The sequence below is a fragment of the Populus trichocarpa genome, chromosome 4 (genome assembly GCF_000002775.5).
Source record: "Populus trichocarpa isolate Nisqually-1 chromosome 4, P.trichocarpa_v4.1, whole genome shotgun sequence".
NCBI classification, from domain to species: Eukaryota; Viridiplantae; Streptophyta; class Magnoliopsida; order Malpighiales; family Salicaceae; genus Populus; species Populus trichocarpa.
Window position 1 is genome coordinate 355,491 of NC_037288.2, and position 19,829 is coordinate 375,319.

At 35.7% G+C, this 19,829-nt stretch overlaps 2 protein-coding genes across 6 annotated transcripts; both read left to right on the top strand.

Moving 5' to 3' along the window:
• The first annotated feature begins 1,505 nt into the window (after positions 1-1,505).
• On the top strand, positions 1,506-7,827 carry LOC18097334 (calcium permeable stress-gated cation channel 1). Of its 2 annotated transcripts, none has more exons than XM_024598477.2 (12): positions 1,506-1,658; positions 2,032-2,351; positions 2,501-2,659; positions 3,024-3,159; positions 3,363-3,464; positions 4,489-4,608; positions 4,702-4,782; positions 5,014-5,354; positions 5,443-5,688; positions 6,158-6,482; positions 6,669-6,902; positions 7,258-7,827. In XM_024598477.2, the coding sequence occupies exons 2-12, from the start codon at positions 2,038-2,040 to the stop codon at positions 7,522-7,524; spliced, it is 2,325 nt and encodes a 774-aa protein (XP_024454245.1). In that variant the 5' UTR covers positions 1,506-1,658; positions 2,032-2,037; the 3' UTR covers positions 7,525-7,827. The 2 variants fall into 2 exon arrangements, with proteins under 2 accessions (XP_024454245.1, XP_024454246.1); XM_024598478.2 differs by lacking the exon at positions 1,506-1,658 and adding an exon at positions 1,817-1,834.
• Positions 1,518-16,659, top strand: LOC18109321 (calcium permeable stress-gated cation channel 1). 4 transcript variants are annotated; one of them, XM_052452321.1, is made up of 12 exons: positions 1,518-1,658; positions 10,312-10,631; positions 10,781-10,939; positions 11,273-11,408; positions 12,168-12,269; positions 13,298-13,417; positions 13,548-13,628; positions 13,866-14,206; positions 14,295-14,540; positions 14,922-15,246; positions 15,437-15,670; positions 16,051-16,659. In XM_052452321.1, exons 2-12 carry the CDS (start codon positions 10,318-10,320, stop codon positions 16,306-16,308), a joined length of 2,316 nt encoding a protein of 771 aa, XP_052308281.1. In that variant the 5' UTR covers positions 1,518-1,658; positions 10,312-10,317; the 3' UTR covers positions 16,309-16,659. The 4 variants fall into 4 exon arrangements, with proteins under 4 accessions (XP_052308281.1, XP_052308280.1, XP_052308279.1 ...); XM_052452320.1 differs by lacking the exon at positions 1,518-1,658 and adding an exon at positions 9,552-9,905 and having other exon boundaries at positions 10,308-10,631; XM_052452319.1 differs by lacking the exon at positions 1,518-1,658 and adding an exon at positions 9,552-9,905.
• Positions 16,660-19,829: the final 3,170 nt, after the last annotated feature.

The following is a 19,829-nucleotide window of genomic DNA, read 5'->3' on the forward strand; positions in this document are numbered from 1 at the left end:
TCCACACTTTATCCACGTGCCTCTCCATAAATATTGTTCTCTTAGGGTACCATTTGGTCCCTGTTTCCTTACTCATGTTCCAATCTGGTCCTCTCTTGATCTATGATCTTAATGTCGTCCTTTTATTGAGTCTATTCCCTGCTTTGTACGGCAAATTTGCATGGAATAAAATTATTTTCTACTAATATGATCTTGTTTTCAACTCTTTCCGAGATGATCTTTAGTGATTGTAGGCTGAGACATAGAATGATTATAGCAGTTGAGGGACTAAATTGAAACAGAAGATAGTAAGAAGATTAAACGAAACAAAGATGAAAGCAGGGTGATCAAAAAACACAATCTCCCCTCCATTATTTGACAGATCCCACTAATCACCATTTTAATTGGATCGTGAGACACAGCCTCTCAAACAGCGCGTGAAAGGACGTCCTCATTCCCTCCATAATCCGCAAAGTAGCCGTTGCAAATACCACGTGGCAACTTGCCGACATGAGTGTTGGCTTGTCACAGATACTCTTACGTGTAAGAGCATAAAATAATACTATTTGTCTTAATTGGGTTGTTTTGTTTTTTTCCTAAATACAAAATAGTGCTCGCTTATAATAGTTTAATTTCAATTGAGTCCCTTAACTTTAACCTCATGCAATTTAAGTACAATTATTATTGAACTAACAATCAAAGTTCCTCAATCACATTTGCTGAAAAAACAAAATACTAGTGAGTTTGATACAATTCTTACAAGCTTAGGATTTGATTGCATTTTGAGCACCAAAATAAAGCATGTCAATAAAATTCATAAATTGGGTAATTTTAAATTTATTTGAGCTCTTAACTCTTTATCCAACTCAAAGAAAATAATATAAATTTCATCATTTTATTTGATATGAAATGTAATAATTACCAATCATTTTTCATAAATATTTAATCAATTCTCCTTATTTATTTTCCATTTTTAGCTTTTACTTTATTTATTTATTTATTGGGTTTGATAAAATATATTTTCATGAGGCTCTTTTCAAAATAAAAAATTGCAATTTCCACTTCATATTAAAAAAGAAGAAGTTGTGTGTAGGCATATGGTGATGGGACACCACAACCAGCCACATCAAAAAAAAAAAAAAAGTGATATGAGAACTTAATTTCAAGACAAGCGATGATCTATTAATTTCAAGACAGCAATGGTGAATCTACAAGAATTAGTGGTTTAAGGACTAAAATGAAATATTCGTGACAATGTCAGTACTGAATTGTAGCTCTCATTTCTCGAGTCGAGCGGAGACACACTTTTTTAGCAGTATAAAAAAAGATGGGCTCAAATCGAAAACGTTAGCATCGAAACAACCAGAACGGGAAATTTTCACTTTCCGATATCTTTTTTCTTTACTTTCTCCCCATCTTCATCTTCTTGTACTATATATTCCCATTTTCGGACCTTACCTTTTGATCTGTAATTATTATTATAATAATTACTGAAGGCGTGTGTGGTAGCGTGCTAGCTACTTATCCTTTCAAACGAAGAGGAAGCATACTGTTTACTTGGATTAAGCTATAAAGTTATCCAAACACTTGCTAACTCAACTTTCTCGGGTTTTTTTTTTTTTTTTTGAAGATTGAGAGGTCAATATATCATTGGAGATAAGGAAAGAAGTTGGTTAATAGTAAGCAAATTTCTTTTTGAGGTCCTTTGGTTTACCTGCTGTGTTGATTTTTTTTTCCTGTGTTATTTGATGTGTTTTCTGGTGTGTGAAATGCGCCCCAGATGGAAAAATTTATTGAATATGGAGACTAATTTGATGTGTGATTAGGATTCGTTTAATTTTGATTGATTTGCTTTGTAAGTATAAAAAGATGATCTTTTTGAGATTTTACTTGAAAAGTTGCTATCTTTTGTTTTGACGTATAGGGATTGAAAGGAGCTGTTGGATGTTAAATATAGTAGTTGAATTTCTTATATGTTTTTTAAATTTGCTTGAGAAGTTGTTTGTTTTTAATGTTTTTTATAATGTTTTTGTTTTGGTTCTTTTTTTGAAGGTATAAATGGCAACGCTTGCAGATATAGCGGTTTCGGGGGCTATAAATTTACTGAGTGCATTCATTTTCTTATTGGCATTTGCAATTTTGAGGCTACAACCCTTCAATGATAGAGTTTACTTTCCAAAATGGTATCTGAAGGGCTTAAGAAGCAGCCCCTCGCGCTCTGGGGCATTTGTTCGTAGGGTGGTGAATTTAGACTTTAGGTCATATATCCGGTTTTTAAATTGGATGCCGGAAGCGCTTAAAATGCCGGAGCCTGAGCTTATTGATCATGCAGGGTTGGATTCTGCTGTTTACTTGCGCATTTACTTGATGGGGTAATCCCTTTTCCGTTCGTTTATCTTTCTTTTTCTATGCTTATTTCTTGATGAAAGAGTATGTGCTGTATTTGTGGGGACTACATGTTTCTGAAAATGTTTATGTCATTTGTTATTATGTGCTGAGCTCGATTTTTTTACCTACGCAGACTTAAAATTTTTGTGCCTATAACATTCCTTGCTTGGGCTATCCTGGTGCCAGTCAATTACACTAATGATGCTCTAGAGGCAGCCAAGATGGTGGCCAATGTGACTGCTAGTGACATTGACAAGCTTTCAATTTCGAATATACCACTTAAATCACAAAGGTAGGAATCCATCCTCCTTTGCTAACTTCTGCTTCCTTGTCATCTCCGAGTTTTGATGAATCTTGATATATTCAGATATATTGATCACAATTCTTTTACCATGTTATATAGCGTAATGACCCTTTATGGATAACTAGACGCATAGATTATTCTGTATCTGTAGAATACATGTAAATTATTATGTATCTGTAGAATACTTATTAATTGCTAATTTATCAAAAACCAAGAGTAATTGTTTTCCTCAAGACAATCACATGTTGTCTTGTATTTCTTTGTTCGCATATCCTACCATCTTCTACGTCCAGGAATATCTTCTCCTTTTCTTTTTCAGTGTGCCCCTATATTTATATTTATTGCATTGCAGATTTTGGACGCATATAGTGATGGCTTATGCCTTTACTTTCTGGACGTGCTACGTGTTGCTAAGGGAGTATGAGAAAGTTGCTGCGATGAGGTTGCAATTTCTTTCCTCAGAAAGACGTCGTCCAGATCAATTCACAGTAAGATGAACTATTTTCCTTATTGATTTATTTCTTTTTAGAGTTTTTTTCCCTCAACCCTGAGCTTGTTCCTCAATTTCCATTTTAAGAAATGAGTTCCATTTGTGAATATTTTCAAAATTGGCAGTGGTAGTTTGCTTACCCTTTTTTCTCTGTCCTTCTCCTATTCAAGAAACTTGCATCATTGAGTTTACTCTTCCCAGGTCCTTGTTAGGAATGTACCTCCAGATCCAGATGAAACTGTCAGTGAGCTTGTGGAGCACTTTTTTCTAGTGAATCATCCAGATCATTACCTCACTCATCGGGTATGTTCCTACCCAAACAAAATTTATATTGTAAATAATCTTTGGTAGAAAGCTATGAATTTATTTGATGACATGGAATAGTCCGCACCAATTTTGTTTTGCAAAATATGGGAAACCATTTGTTCAAATGTGTGTGTGGGCATTATGTGGATCAATGTGTGCTACTGGTACTTGATAAATTATATATCTTCAATGATTTTAGGTAACATTATGAGGCATGCACTTGAATGCATTTGATCATAGCTTTTCCATATGTGCAAATGCTTGCCATCTTCCATAAGTAAACTGTTTCCCTCAGCTATTGTTCTTTCTTTTCTGTTCTTGTCCCAATTTTATCTCTGGTGGTTTTGATGATTTATTGCAAACCTTAAAGTTTGATTGCTTCAAGTGCCAATTTTTATTCCAGAACTGACGTGGAATTGACAAAGTGTTAGTACAGGAGTTGTGTCTGATTTGGAATGTTGTAAACCTCAAAGTTAATTGTTTTAAGTGCCACCGTTTCCTTGTTTCTATTTGTGGCTGTGTAACAGTGTCACATTCCCTGCTGGACATAGAGACTTCATTCTTTCTAAATAGCAATTTAATAGAGAATTGCACCAATTAACTACTCTGCATTTATTGTCTTTGGACTCTGAAAAATGATAAAAAAGAAGTGCTAGGATGTTTTATTTGTTGAACTAAGAATGTGCACCTCCGCTTGTTTTTTATGAGCATGTTGTATTGCTGAGGTGATTTGTGGAAAATGTTGTTGCTCATAAAAAACGCTTCCAATTTTCTTGACTCGGTGAGTGTTGCAGCTCTTCCTAGCCTTTCTTTATTTGAATTAAATAGCAAGGGATAGGGAAAAGGTTTGGTGGGTTGAGGAGGCAACATGTGTACCACACATGATCTATTGAGTGGCTTTAAATGGACCCTTTACTTGCTGGAGTATTCATATAAACCCTCGCACTTTCTTATGCACCTGAAATTCTAGGATAGTTTGTACTTCAATTTGTAAATTTGTCTTAATAAATTTTTAATGCAGGTGGTGTGCAATGCCAACAAACTAGCCAGCTTGGTGAAGAAGAAGAAAAAAAAGCAGAACTGGCTTGACTACTACCAACTCAAGTACTCCAGGGATCAATCGCAGAGGCCTCAGATGAAGGTAATTCTCAAAATTCAATCTGATAGCCTCTTACTTTTTCCTAAACCTAATTTCGGTTTTGACCTCAACTCTTACGGTTCTTGGATGTTTCAGACTGGTTTCCTTGGGCTTTGGGGGGGAAAAGTGGATGCAATCGATTATCACATATCAGAGATTGAGAAACTGTCAGAAGAAGTAAGCAGCTTCAATTTCTTATCTAAATTCCCTGATCTCTCAAAAATTTTGAACCTTTTGTTTTTTTTTTTTTAAGCATATAATCTGGCAACCTCTTGTTCAAAAGTCCATGAAGTTTATTAGTTGGTTTTAGGCTCACTCAAATGAGTTAAGAGATGCTGCATATTCTCACCAGTTACTATTTGCATCATCATACTAATTTGAGTCACGGATCATTTTGGTATTATTCAGATAGAAGAAGAGACGAAAAGGGTTTTAAAGGATCCAAAGTCTATAATGCCAGCAGCATTTGTTTCATTCAAGACTCGATGGGGTGCAGCTGTGTGTGCACAAACTCAACAATCAAGAAATCCAACTTTGTGGTTAACAGAGTGGGCTCCGGAGCCTCGCGATGTATATTGGCAAAACTTAGCCATTCCATACATGTCACTCAAAGTTAAGAGGCTGATAATTGGAGTTGCTTTCTTTTTCCTTACCTTCTTTTTCATGATACCTATTGCATCTGTACAAGCGCTAGCAAGTATTGAGGGAATAGAGAAAAGAGCCCCTTTTCTGAAGTCTGTTATTGAAATGTACGTTTCTTCCATCACGGTGCCTTCTAACTTAGTTGCAAGTTTTCTTTGTTAGAAATTACTTATTGTTTCATTATTTAATATGCAGAAAATTTATCAAATCTGTCATCCAAGGTTTTCTTCCTGGCATTGCATTGAAGCTCTTCCTTATCTTCCTGCCAACAATATTGATGATCATGTCTAAGTTTGAAGGCTTCGTATCTCTATCTTCTTTGGAAAGGAGATCAGCAACGAGATACTATATTTTCCTCATTATCAACGTATTCCTAGGGAGCATACTCACTGGAGCCGCATTTGATCAGCTAAATGCTTTTATTAATCAGTCTGCTAACGAGTATGTTACTCTCACTTTTTTGTCAAATATTGTGTCTTCAGTATTTAATTACTCTACTAGGGTGTATGCATATTTAAGGGAACTTGATTGCATTAGGGTGAGCGGTAATGTATGCTGTAAGAGCCAAAAATTGTCGGTAGTGTTAATGGGCAAGGAATGTTATTTTCTCTGTTTGAAGGTTTGTTCATGGCATGTGCCTTCAAAGGTTTTCCAATAACATATATTTTATTGACTGTAAATTTTTTTATCCTCCAATCAGTAATTTATTTTATTCTCACTTTTCATCAATCTAGAATCCCTTTATACTTGACTGATTTGATAGACTGTTTATTCATGATTTCTTCCCTTTTCCTGGTATGAACCCATATGGTCTCCGTGAATATGTTTTTCATTTTATCATCTGCAACTTCCCTTAAGTTTTTATTATATTTTTCTTCTTTTCTCATTTCTTCATTTATTTATGTGGCAGAATTCCTAAAACAATTGGTGTAGCTGTTCCAATGAAAGCAACTTTCTTCATAACCTATATAATGGTTGACGGATGGGCTGGCATAGCCGGAGAAGTTTTAATGTTGAAACCACTGGTACTCTACCACTTGAAAAATTTCTTTTTGGTGAAGACTGAAAAGGACAGGGAAGAGGCAATGGATCCTGGAAGTCTTGGTTTTCACACTGGCGAACCCCGTATACAATTATATTTTCTGCTAGGGCTTGTATATGCTACAGTGACACCAGTTCTCCTTCCATTCATAGTTATTTTCTTTGCCTTCGCCTTTGCAGTGTTCCGTCATCAGGTAACAAGTTGATACTATTGGTTATATGATGTTCAATCCAAGAACAATTCAATTGCATATGGTTAATGCCTTGTGCCAACTAAATGTTCAAAACCATACAACTTAATCCAACTTGGAAGATTTACTGGACCAAGGTTCAGTGCAATTGGATACAATATATTCATCTTTTCCCTAAAATTTATGCAGATCATAAATGTTTACAACCAAGAGTATGAAAGTGGTGCAGCATTCTGGCCTGATGTCCATGGGCGTGTTATTACTGCACTAGTAATCTCGCAGCTGGCTCTGATGGGACTGATGAGTACAAAAGAAGCTGCACAGTCAACACCATTTCTCATTGCTCTCCCTGTCCTCACTATATGGTTTCATAGGTTCTGCAATGGACGCCACAAATCTGCATTTGTCAAATATCCATTACAGGTGTGTTGGTGTCATATTGCAGAGTTGATGCTTTTTGTTTGTGTTGATTTTTCTGTACTTCCTTGTTTGCTCTCGATTGATTTGCCTGCATAATACTGATAATTTCTTATATGAAATTATGAATTTATTTTAGCATATCATCTGCATATATGTCAATATAGAGTTGCTGAAAATGTTCGTTACAAACTCAGGTTATGTTCTATGTATGACCAATTCTGGCATTTGATACTATCAATAAGTTTTGTTTCATTAACACGAGACCTTTCAAGTGAATTCAAGTTATTTAGATTGTAGCAAAATGACTCAAAAGCTGCACCTGCAAACTACTAATCTTGTCTTGAACCATGGTTTTCAGGAAGCAATGATGAAAGATACCCTGGAACGAGCAAGGGATCCAAACTTTAATCTGAAAGCCTACCTTCAGAGTGCTTATGTTCATCCAGTTTTCAAAGGTGGTGATGATGATATTGATGAAGACGACCTTCTGAGCGGAAAGATGGAAACCGAGAGTGTCTTAGTGCCTACAAAGCGCCAATCACGAAGAAATACACCAGCACCAAGCAAAATCAGCGGGGGATCCTCACCATCTTTGCCCGAGACAGTTAAAAATGGAGAGCCTTGAAACAGAGATCGTTACACGTGCATGACTACACCTCGCAGTACATTAGACACAATCCATTGCCAGGAGACAGTGATCCGTTGTAAACTTAACGAGTCCAGATAGCAAAGTTTGTTCTATAGAGAGACAAGGACTAGGGTGCCTGTATGCTTATGAACGATTGCCTTGTTGCAGGGCAATGCAGCAAAGTATAGAAGAGCCCAAGCTATGAGGAGAAGATCTTTTCATTGAATACGGCGACTAACATGTATAGTTGTGTAAACCAACATTTAGAAATCCACACAATATCTACTCTACTTTCTACCATGCTATCAATTCATCTACATCTGTCTTTGAAGTTTGAAGGTAAGGGCAATCTAGTCCCCACACTCTTCAAACATATTGGGACCAAGTCCCTCACCCACCTAAGACGTGTCCAAATTCCCAAATATAAAATATGTATACGACCCTTGAAAAATTTAATTTTTTTTCCTGTGTTTTCCCTTGAACGAACACATAAAAAACATCTAGTAAACCAAAAGAAAAGTAATAAAGAAGGAAAAATAATATGAGAATAAATTCATTTAAAAACGAAATTAACACTGACACAACATTATATCATAGCATTGTTTGAATAATAATATTCTCTATTAATATGAAACTCTTTTAATAATATTTTCACTAGATTGATAAATAGAATGAATATAGAAGTTGAGGGATTGAATTGAAACAAAAGATAGTAAAAAGATTAAAATGAAAGAAGAATGAAAGTAGGGTGATCAGAAAACGCAATCTCACCTCCATTATTCACAAATCCCACCAATCATCATTTTAATTGGGTCGTGAAGCACAGCCCCTCGAACAGCGCGTGAAAGAATATCATTTTTTTCGTTCAAAATCGACAAAAAGTAGCTGTTAGAAAGAGCACTTGGCAACTTGCGGACAATGGACGTGGTGTTGCTTTCTTACGAATGCTCTTCCATGTCTTACTTGAGTTGTTCTGTTTTTCTCCTAAGCACAAAAGAGTCTTCACTTATAATAGTTTGTTTCAATTAAGTCCCTTAATTTTAACTTCGTGCAATTTAAGTAAACAATTATTATTGAACTAACAATCAAGTTCCTCAATCACATTTGTTGAGGAACTTGATTAGGATTTGAATTTGAGATAATTTTCATAAGCTGGTGTTTATAGTTATATTTTCTTTTCACTCGGAAAAACATTAAAATAATATATCTTTTTATTTTTAAAAAATTATTTTCAATATTAGTACATAAAAAATAATATGAAAATACTAAAAAAAAAGTAATTTTAAATAAAAAATAAAAAAATTAAATTTTGATGAAAAAAAAGTTGAACCTCCAAGTAGAACACACCCATAACAACAAACAAATATATAAAAAAATACAGATTTTAATCCTGTATTGGAACAAATATAATACATTTTCCTCCATGATTACTGCTTTCTCTCTTACCAGTCACATTATTAGAGAATAAGAAATTCATACATGTTTTTTTCTTAGTCCCAATCAGTAAATAAAATAAAATAGTCACATGATCCTATGTTGAAATGTAGCCATGGGATCCTTTTTGTTTAGAAATGAAAATGCATCTTTTTGGGCCCACTACCTTATATTTGTACTGTTGTAATTTTAAAAAATAGATTTTAAAAAATTATTTTTAGTTGTTGTTTTAAAAGATATGTTAAAAAATATATATATTTGATTAAAATTCCTATAAGATGAATTTTTGCATATAAAATAAATAAAAAATAAAATTTTAAATTTTTTAAAAATATATTTTTTTAATATATTTTAAATTAAAAATACTTTAAAATACAAACTTTACTATAATTTCAAGCACGGCTTACTAAACTGTTTGTTCCAGGTTGTTGAGGGAAAAAAAAAAAAACCTGCAAGCTACCATGGTACCAAACGGTATTTTAGTACTTTTTAAGGACTAAGATGAAATAACCGTGACAATCTCAGTACTGGATTGTAGCTCTTCATTTGTCGAGTCGAGCTGAGAAAAAGAGCAGCCTTTTTTAACACTACAAAGAAAGATAGCCCGAAATCGAAAACGTTATTCGAAACAATGTGAAAGTGAAATCTCCAGATTTCACTTTCCATTTTTCTTTATTGTCTTCATCTTCATCTTCTTCTTGTGCTATATATTCCCATTTTTGGACCAGACCTTTTGATGTGTATTTATTATTACAATAATTACTTCTTGAAGGCGGGGGTGGTAGCGTGCTAGCTACTTGTTCCTCAAAAGGAGAGGAATCATACTGTTCACTTTGTTAAGCGGAAAAGTTTTCCAAACATTTGTTAATTCAATTGCTCAGCATTTTTTTTGAAGATTGAGAGGTCAATATAGCATTGGAGATAAGGAAAGAAGCTGGTTAATAGTAAGCAACTTAGTTGTTTTTGGGATCCTTTTCTTTACCTTTTGTGTTGATTTTTTTTTTTCTGTTTTTTGATATGTTTTCTGGGTTCTGGTGTGTGCAATAGTTGTTGAATTGTGACCCAGATGGAAAAAGTTATTGAATTTGGAGATTAATTTGATGTTTAATGAGGACTGGTTTAATTTTGATTGATTTGCTTTGTAAGTATAAAAAGATGATCTTTTTGAGATTTTACTCGATAAGTTGTTATCTTTTGACGTTTAGGTGTGTTTTTCATTGAAAGGAGCCATTGGATGTTAAATATAGTGGTTGAATTTTTTATATGTTTTTTAAATTTGCTTGAGAAGTTGTTTATTTTTAATGTTTTATGTAAGGGTTTTGTTTTTTTGTTTTTTTTTGTTGAAGGTAGGTATAAATGGCAACGCTCGCAGATATAACGGTTTCCGGAGCTATAAATGTACTGAGTGCATTCATTTTCTTATTGGCGTTTGCAATTTTGAGGCTACAACCTCTCAATGATAGAGTTTACTTTCCAAAATGGTATCTGAAGGGCGTAAGAGGCAGCCCCTCGCGCTCTGGGGCGCTTGTTCGTAGGGTTGTGAATTTAGACTTTAGGTCATATATCCGGTTTTTAAATTGGATGCCGGAAGCGCTTAAAATGCCGGAGCCTGAGCTTATTGATCATGCAGGATTGGATTATGCTGTTTACTTGCGCATTTACTTGATGGGGTAATCCGTTTTCCTTTTGTTTCTCGCTCTTTTTCTATGCTCATTTGTTGATGAAAGATTGTATGCTGTACTTGTGCGGTCTAGATGTTTCTGAAAATGTCTCTGTCATTTGTTATTATGTGCTGAGCTCGATTTTGTTACCTACGCAGACTTAAGATTTTTGTACCTATAACAATCCTTGCTTTGGCTATCCTGGTGCCAGTCAACTACACCAATAATGCTCTAGAGGCAGTCAAGATGGTGGCCAACGTGACTGCTAGTGACATTGACAAGCTTTCAATTTCGAATATACCACTTAAATCACAAAGGTAGGAATCCATTGTCCATTGCTAACTTCGGCTACCTTGTCATCTCCGAGTTTTGATGAATCTTGATATTTTCAGATATTTTTACCACAATTCTCTTACTATCTTATATAGCATAATGACCATTTATGGATAACTAGACGCATAAATTATTCTGTATCTGTAGAATATTTATTAATTGCTAATTTATCAAAAACCAAGAGTAATTGTTTTCCACAACAATCATGCATTGTCTTGTATTTCTGTGTTCACATATCCTACCATCTTCTACTTCCAGGAATATCTGCTCCTTTTCTTTTTCAGTGTGCCCCTATATTTATATTAATTGCATTGCAGATTTTGGACGCATATAGTGATGGCTTATGCCTTTACTTTCTGGACATGCTATGTGTTGCTTAGGGAGTATGAGAAAGTTGCTTCAATGAGGTTGCAATTTCTTTCCTTGGAAAGACGTCGTCTAGATCAATTCACAGTAAGATGAACTATTTTCCTTATTGATTTTTTTTTTTGAATTTTTTCTGGAGAAGTCATTTTTGGAGGAGAAACTATGTGTTTTTGGGATCTGCACACTTCTTGATTATAACCTTTAAGAGTTCCAAATGGTTTGGACTTGAGTAGGTTGAAAAAAGACATACAACCTTTGCAAGAATGAAGTTCTGCGGAATATATGACTCATGCACTTTTAGATTCATTAAATTCATAGGTGGCATAGCTACTGAGATCAATGTAGTCAACTATGTCTCTCCTAGAACTTGGTTAGCTACCTCTCATTTTGTTCTCAGGTTCTTCCTATTTGTAGGTCATTTATGGCACGTAGGAAGGGCTCGTGCAGCTGCCGCTGGATTTGAAAAAGGAATTGATCATGATTTTGAGCCTGTTTTTTCCATGACTCCTCTTAACTAGTTAAGAAAAGAGACCAATAGTTGAAGAAGGAATCCATTTGATTCTACTATACATATTGATCGGGTCAATCATGTCATACTTTGAGAGTCTGCCTTTTTCCTTCAACCTTGAGCTTGTTCCTTAATTTCCATTTGAAGAAATACATGCCATTTATTTTTTATGAAATTTTTCAAACTGGCACGGGTTGTTAGACCTAAAAAATGGGCTGAATTTGTTTGTCTAACAGCCAATTTCATCTTTGCTTAATGTTGTAGTGCAAATTCTAGCTACCCATCTTTCTCTATCCTTTTCCTATTCAAGAAACTTATCATGAGCTCACTCTTCCCAGGTCCTTGTTAGGAATGTACCTCCTGATCCAGATGAAACTGTCAGTGAGCTCTTGGAGCACTTTTTTCTAGTGAATCACCCAGATCATTACCTCACTCATCAGGTATGTTCCTGCTCAAACATAATTTATATTGTGATTAATCTTTGGTAGAAAGCTATGAATTTGATTGATGATATCATGAAATAGTTCACATCAGTTTTGTTGTGCAAAATATAGGAAACCATTTGTTCAAATGTGTATGGTAGGCATCATGTGGATCAATATGTGCTACTGGTACTTGATAAATTATATATCTTCAATGATTTTAGGTAACATTATGAGACATTCACTTGAATGCATTTGATCATAGCTTTTCCATATGTGCAAATGCTTGCCAGCTTCCATAAGTAAACTGCTTCCCTCAGCAATTGCTTGTTCTTTTCATGTTCTTGTCCTAATTTTGTCTCTGGTGGTTTTGATGATTTATTGCGAACCTTAAAGTTTGATTGCGTCAAGTGCCAATTTTTATCCCAGAACTGACATTGAATTGAAAATGTATTATTTCAGGGTTTGTGTGTCTGATTTGGAATGTTGTAAACCTTATAGTTAATTGCTTTAAATGCCAACATCTTCTTGTTTCTATTTGTGGCTGTGTAACAGTGTCACATTCCCTGCTGGACATAGAGACTTCATTCTTTCTAAATAGCAATTTAACAGAGAATTGCTCCAATTAACTACTCTGCATTTATTGTCTTTGGACTCGTAAAAATGATTAAAAAGAAGTGCTAGGATTTTTTATTTGTTGAACTAAGAATGTGCACCTCCGCGTGTTTTTTATGAGGATGTTGTATTGCTGAGGTGATTTGTGGAAAATGTTGTTGCTCATAAAGAACACAATTTTCTTGACTAGGTGAGTGTTGCAGCTCTTCCTAGCCTTTCTTTATTTGAATTAAATAGCAAGGGATAGGGAAAAGGTTTGGTGGGTTGAGGAGGCAACATGTGTACCACACATGATCTATTGAGTGGCTTTAAATGTACCTTTTACTTGTTGGAGTATTCATTAAACCCTCACACTTTCTTATGCACCTGAAATTCTAGGATAGTTTGTACTTCAATTTGTAAATTTTTGTCTTATAAAAATTTTAATGCAGGTGGTGTGCAATGCCAACAAACTAGCCAGCTTGGTCAAGAAGAAGAAAAAAAAGCAGAACTGGCTTGACTACTACCAACTCAAGTACTCCAGGAATCAATCGCAGAGGCCTCAGATGAAGGTAGTTCTCAAAATGCAATCTGATATATCTTAAGAAGTTACTGCCTCTTGTCCCAATCTACTGCCTATTACTTTTGCCTAAACCTAATTTTTGTTTTGACCTCAACTCTTATGGTTCTTGGATGTTTCAGACTGGTTTCCTTGGGCATTTTGGGGGAAAAGTGGATGCAATCGATCATCACATATCAGAGATTGAGGAACTGTCAAAAGAAGTAAGCCTCTAGCACCAATTTCTTGTCTAAATTCCCTGATCTTTCAAAAATTTTGAACCTTTTGTTTTATTATCTTTTTTAAGCATATAAATCTGGAACCTCTTGTTCAAAAGTCCATGAAGTTTATTAGTTGGTTTTAGGCTCACTCAAATGAGTTAGAGATGCTGCATATTCTCACCAATTACTATTTGCATTACCACTCTAATTTGGGTCCTGGATCGTTTTGTTATTATTCAGATAGAAGAAGAGAGGACAAGGGTATTAAAGGATCCAAAGTCTATCATGCCAGCAGCATTTGTTTCATTCAAGACTCGATGGGGTGCAGCTGTCTGTGCACAAACTCAACAATCAAGAAATCCGACTTTGTGGTTAACAGAGTGGGCTCCGGAGCCACGCGATGTATATTGGCAAAACTTAGCCATTCCGTACATGTCACTCAAAGTTAGGAGGCTGATAATTGGAGTTGCATTCCTTTTACTTACCTTCTTTTTCATAATACCTATTGCATCTGTACAAGCTCTAGCAAGTATCGAGGGAATAGAGAAGAGAGCCCCTTTTCTGAAGTCTGTTATTGAAATGTACGTTTCTTCCATTACAGTGCCTTCTGACTTAGTTGCAAGTTTTCTTTGTTAGAAATTTCTAATTGTTTCTTTATTTATTATGCAGAAAATTTATCAAATCTGTTATCCAAGGTTTTCTTCCTGGCATTGTGTTGAAGCTCTTCCTTATCTTCCTGCCAACAATATTGATGATCATGTCTAAATTTGAAGGCTTCATATCTCTATCATCTTTGGAAAGGAGATCAGCAACAAGAAATTATATTTTCCTCGTTATCAATGTATTCCTTGGGAGCATACTCACTGGAGCTGCATTTGAACAGCTAAATTCTTTTATTAAGCAGTCTGCTAACGAGTATGTTACTCTCACAAATTGATTAAATATTCATGTCTTCATTATTTAATTGCTCCATTAGGGCGTATGCATAATTAAGTGTGAAGGTGTGTTCATGGCATGTGCCTTCAAAGGACTTCCGATAACATATATTTTATTAACCGTAATGTTTTTTAATCCTCCCATCAATGATTTATTTTTATCTCACTTTTCATTAATCTAGAATCCCATTATACTTGACTGATTTGATAGATATTCCCATATTCATGATTTCTTCCCTTTTCCTGATATGAAGCTCATAGGGTCTACATGAATATGATTTCATTTTATCATCTACATCTTTCAAAAAGTGTTTTTATTTTTTTTCTTCTTTTCTCATTTCTTCATTTATGTATGTTGCAGAATTCCTAAAACAATTGGTGTAGCTGTTCCAATGAAAGCAACTTTCTTCATAACCTATATAATGGTTGATGGATGGGCTGGGATTGCTGGGGAAGTTTTAATGTTGAAACCACTGATATTCTACCACTTGAAAAATTTCCTTTTGGTGAAGACTGAAAAAGACAGGGAAGAGGCAATGGATCCTGGAAGTCTTGGTTTTCACACTGGCGAACCCCGTATACAATTATATTTTCTGCTAGGGCTTGTATATGCAACAGTGACACCAGTTCTCCTTCCATTCATAGTTATTTTCTTCGCCTTCGCCTATTTAGTGTTCCGTCATCAGGTAACAAGTTGATACTATTGGATATGTGATGTTCAATCCAAGAACAATTCAATTGCATATGGTTAATGCCTTGTGCCAACTAAATGTTCAAAACCCTACAACTTAATCCAACTTAGAAGATTTACTGGACCAAGGTTCAGTACAATTGGATACAATATATTCATCTTTTCCCTATCTTTTCCCTATTCAGATCATAAATGTTTACAACCACGAGTATGAAAGTGGTGCAGCATTCTGGCCTGATGTCCACGGGCGTATTATTACTGGGCTAGTAATCTCACAGCTGGCTCTGATGGGATTACTGAGTACAAAAGAAGCTGCACAGTCAACACCATTTCTCGTTGCTCTCCCTGTCCTCACTATATGGTTTCATAGGTTCTGCAATGGACGCCACAAATCTGCATTTGTCAAATATCCATTACAGGTGTGTTGGTGTCTGCATACTGTGGAGTTGATGCTTTTTGTTTGCTTTGATTTTTCTGTACTCCCTTGTTTGCTCTCAATTGATTTGCCTGCATAATACTGATAATTTCTTATATGAAATTATGAATTTATTTTAGTATATCATCTGCATATATGTCAATATAGAGTTGCTGAAAATGTTCGTTACAAACTCAGGTTATGTTCTATGTATGACCAATTCTGGCATTTGATACTATCAAGAAGTTTAGTTTAATTAACTCGATGCCTTTCTAGTTATTTGATTGATTGATGTGCTAATGAATAGTTTGTTTAGATTGTAGCAAAATGACTCAAAAGCTGCACCTGCAAACTACTAATCTTGTCTTGAACCATGGTTTTCAGGAAGCAATGATGAAAGATACCCTGGAACGAGCAAGGGATCCAAACTTTAATCTGAAAGCTTGCCTTCATAGTGCATATGTTCATCCAATTTTCAAAGGTGACGATGATGATGAAGACGACCTGAGCGTAGAGATGGAAACTGAGAGTGTCTTAGTGCCTACAAAACGCCAATCGCAAAGAAATACACCAGTACCAAGCAAAATCAGTGGGGGATACTCACCATCTTTGCCGGAGGCAGTTAAAAATGGAGAGCTCTGAAATGGAGATCGTTAAATATGACGTGCATGAATACACCTCGCTGTACATTTGACACAATCCATTGCCAGGAGACGGTGATCTGTTGTAAATTAAAGGAGTCACAAAGAGCAAAGTTTTTTCATAGAGGGAAAAGGAAGAAGGGCCTGGTGAAATTCTGACACGAAATCGTGTTCTGGATTTTATCGCAACGAATGGTCCTTCAAACTTCAAAGACAAATATAGATGAATGATAGCATGGTAAAAAGTAGATAATGTGTGGATTTCTAAATTTTGATTTTTACAACTATACATGTTAATCGCCATATTCAATGAAAAGATTATAGGGGAGACTTTGGTTCCCCCTTGTCTCCACTCATAGCTTGGGCCATTCCATGCTTAGTTTCATTGCCCTGTGATATGGTACAAGTGTCACCCTACTGCATGGGCCATGGCACTCGTTCATAAGCATACGGGCTCCCTACACAAGGGCCATCTACTTTCTACTTCCTACACTCTTCAAACATACTGGGGCAAGTCATTTTTCCACCTAAGACGTATCCCTATTCTCAAATGGACAATAACTGTAAAAAGGTCAAATTGTCTCCCACTTCAGCCCCAAGTCACCACCGGACTTCAGCGTGGAAGGTTTTCTCGGTTTCTACTTATTATTTATCGTTTTTGATGATGTTTCAAAAAATTCAATAGTTTAAGACTAATATTTATGGGGACTTTAGCGTGGAGGGTTTTCCCAGGGTTTCTACCTATTATTTATTGTTTTTGATGATGTTTTAAAAAATTCAATAGTTTAAGAATAATATTTATATGTTAGATAATTAATTAATCCTATGGTTCTAATAATCTACTCCATTTTTTTTAGCCAAAATTGCCAAAATAGGTGTAACTTAATGTGAAAATCTAAGTACCTATAAAAGGTCACTATGATAGATCACGAGACTCTTAGATATTTAAGTATATTTAAAAAGAGAGAGTGCAATTATATTTTAAAGAGCAATGTTCTGAAAATATATATGCAATAAAAAATAAAGATTATAAACTCTTTATCTGGATGGTTTAGGTGGTGTTTATAACCCTTGAACCTTATTCTTTTGCTGGAGTTGAGGAGTTAGAGAGTCATTCCACCCTTACAAATTAATTTTGTATTGTGAGCTGTATTTCACTCAATTTACCCAAGATACCACATCCACACATCTGTCTTCTACTGAATTTATTAAGCTAAAAGATGGAGACGTGGTATGTCATGGGAGACTTTTATATACCTAACAATGTAGGTGGAGTAGGATCCAAGCAAAAACGACTTGGTGAGACAAGCACAGGGTGTGGCGTGGGGAGACAAACGCCAAACGAGGATAGCCAGACGTGAAGCCTAGGCTCAGTAAAAAATTCCAAGGGTTAAGTGTTGGGCCTAAGCCATAAGTCCAAACCCAAACAATGTCTTAGATTGGGTCTGATAGAGCGCCGAGCCTAAGAAGGGTCGAGCCCTGTAGGGCACAGGGCCTATAAAGGGTTGGGTTTGGGAGGGGTGCCAAGTCCAAGAAGGTTGGGGCTAATAGGTTGGCATGTCCATGGTGGGTGGGCCTGGTTAGGGTGTCAACCCCACGAGGGTTGGGCCTGGTAGGGTGGCGGGTCCATAGTTTTGGCCTGGTATGGTGCCATGCCCATGGTGTTTGAGCTTGAGACCTATAAGGGTTTGGCCTCATAGGGTGCCAAGCTTATGGTGTTTGGGTTGATACGGTGCTAGTTCTATAAGGGTTGGGTCTATTAGGGTGCCAGACCCAATGTGATATTCCTAATAAATCTAGGTTTATTAGTAGCCCTCAAGTCTTTGCGATATAAAATACACGAAGATTCAATTACCCGATATCTTGGACAAGATGGTCATCTTTTTTCTCATATGAGAAGAGGGGTGGAAACCTCAGGGTAATGCACTTGAGAACTTGTATGTAGGAGCATGCACCATGTTTGAAAGAAATTTTAAGTGCATAGAGGAGATTAATAGAGGAACTTATACTTAAATTTTTTTTTCTAAAAGGCCGAGGAGAGTGAACCTATGACAATTAATGTATACTTGGAAAAAATAATTTAAAAGACAGAGGCAACGGACCCATGAAGGAGGAACTTATACTTAGAAGAATTTCTAAGGGGTGGAGGAGAGTGAACCCATGGTGACACCTATACTTAGCTAAGATGTGAAGATGACGGTCCCATTAAAGAGGAGCCTGTACTTAATTTTTTTTTAAAAGACTATAGGTTCAATACTCATATTTTTAAAAAGTTTAAGAGGCCAAGGAGAACCTGTGGCGACACCTATACTTAGAAAAATTTCAAATAAGTAAAGGGGAACAAACTTATAGTGACGCCCATACTTAGAGAAATTTCTAAGGGATGGAGAGAAGTGAACTTATGACGATGCTCATACTTAGAAAAATTTACTAAGAGGCAAGTGAGATGGACCAATGAAGAAGGATCTTATGCTTAAAAAATTTATAAGAGGCTAAGGGGATCAAACCCATGACGACGCTCATACTTAGAAAAAATTATAAGAGGTGGAGGGGACGAACCAATAGAGGAGAAGCCTATACTTAGAAAAATTTCTAAAGGGTGGAAGGGAGCGAACTTTTAACTAGGCCCATACTTAAAAAAAAAATTTAGAAGTGGAGGGGATGGACCCATGAAGGAAAATCCTAAACTTAGAAAATTTGTAAGAGGTTAAGGGTTTCACGCCTATACTTAGAGAGATTTTTAAGAGGCTGAGAGGAACAAACTCATGGTGATACCCATACTTATAAAAAATTCTAAGAGACGGAGGGGACAAACCTATAGAGGAGTAGCCTATACTTAGAAAAATTTATAAGGGGTGAAAGGAAACGAACTTCTGACGATGCATATACTTAAAATTATTTCTAAGAAGCGGAGGAGATAAACCCATGAAGAAGGAGCTTAAACTTAGAAAATTTCTAAAAGGCTATGAGTTCCATGCTAATATTTAGAAAAATTTCTAAGAGGCTGATGGGAACCCATGATGATGTCCATACTTAGAAAAACTTATAAAAGACGGAGGGAACAGACCCATGAAGAAAAAGCCTATACTTAGAGAATTTTTAGAGGCTATGAGTTCCACGCCTATACTTAAAAAAATCTCTAAGAGGCTAAGGGAAACTCAAGGCTACACCTATACTTAGAAAATTTTTAAGAGGCAGAGAAGAATGAACTCATAACGATGTCTAACCTTAGAAAAGTTTCTGAGGGGAAGAGAGAACGAATCCATGGTAGAGGAGCCTATATTTAAAAAATTTCTAAACTGTTATGAGTTCCTTGCCCATACTTAAAAGAATTTCTAAAAAGACGAGGGAAACTCATTGCTACATCAATACCTAGAAAATTTTCTAAAAGGTAGAGGGAATAAACCTATGAAGACACCTATACTTAGAAAAATTTCTAAGGATTGAAGAGGACATACCCATGAAGAAGGAGCTTATACTTCAAAAACTTTCTAAGATGCAGAGGGGATGAACTAATGGAGA

What these genes read in the sequence shown, in the direction of transcription:
- LOC18097334 (XM_024598477.2), top strand. Translation starts at nt 2,038, where the DNA reads ATGGCAACGCTTGCAGATATAGCGGTTTCGGGGGCTATAAATTTACTG. An exon ending in CGCAGAGGCCTCAGATGAAG is followed by an intron (nt 4,609 to 4,701) that starts GTAATTCTCAAA and finishes TGGATGTTTCAG; the next exon opens with ACTGGTTTCCTTGGGCTTTG. An exon ending in CTGAAGTCTGTTATTGAAAT is followed by an intron (nt 5,355 to 5,442) that starts GTACGTTTCTTC and finishes TTTAATATGCAG; the next exon opens with AAAATTTATCAAATCTGTCA.
- LOC18109321 (XM_052452321.1), top strand. Translation starts at nt 10,318, where the DNA reads ATGGCAACGCTCGCAGATATAACGGTTTCCGGAGCTATAAATGTACTG. An exon ending in GTCGTCTAGATCAATTCACA is followed by an intron (nt 11,409 to 12,167) that starts GTAAGATGAACT and finishes CACTCTTCCCAG; the next exon opens with GTCCTTGTTAGGAATGTACC. An exon ending in ATTAAGCAGTCTGCTAACGA is followed by an intron (nt 14,541 to 14,921) that starts GTATGTTACTCT and finishes TGTATGTTGCAG; the next exon opens with AATTCCTAAAACAATTGGTG.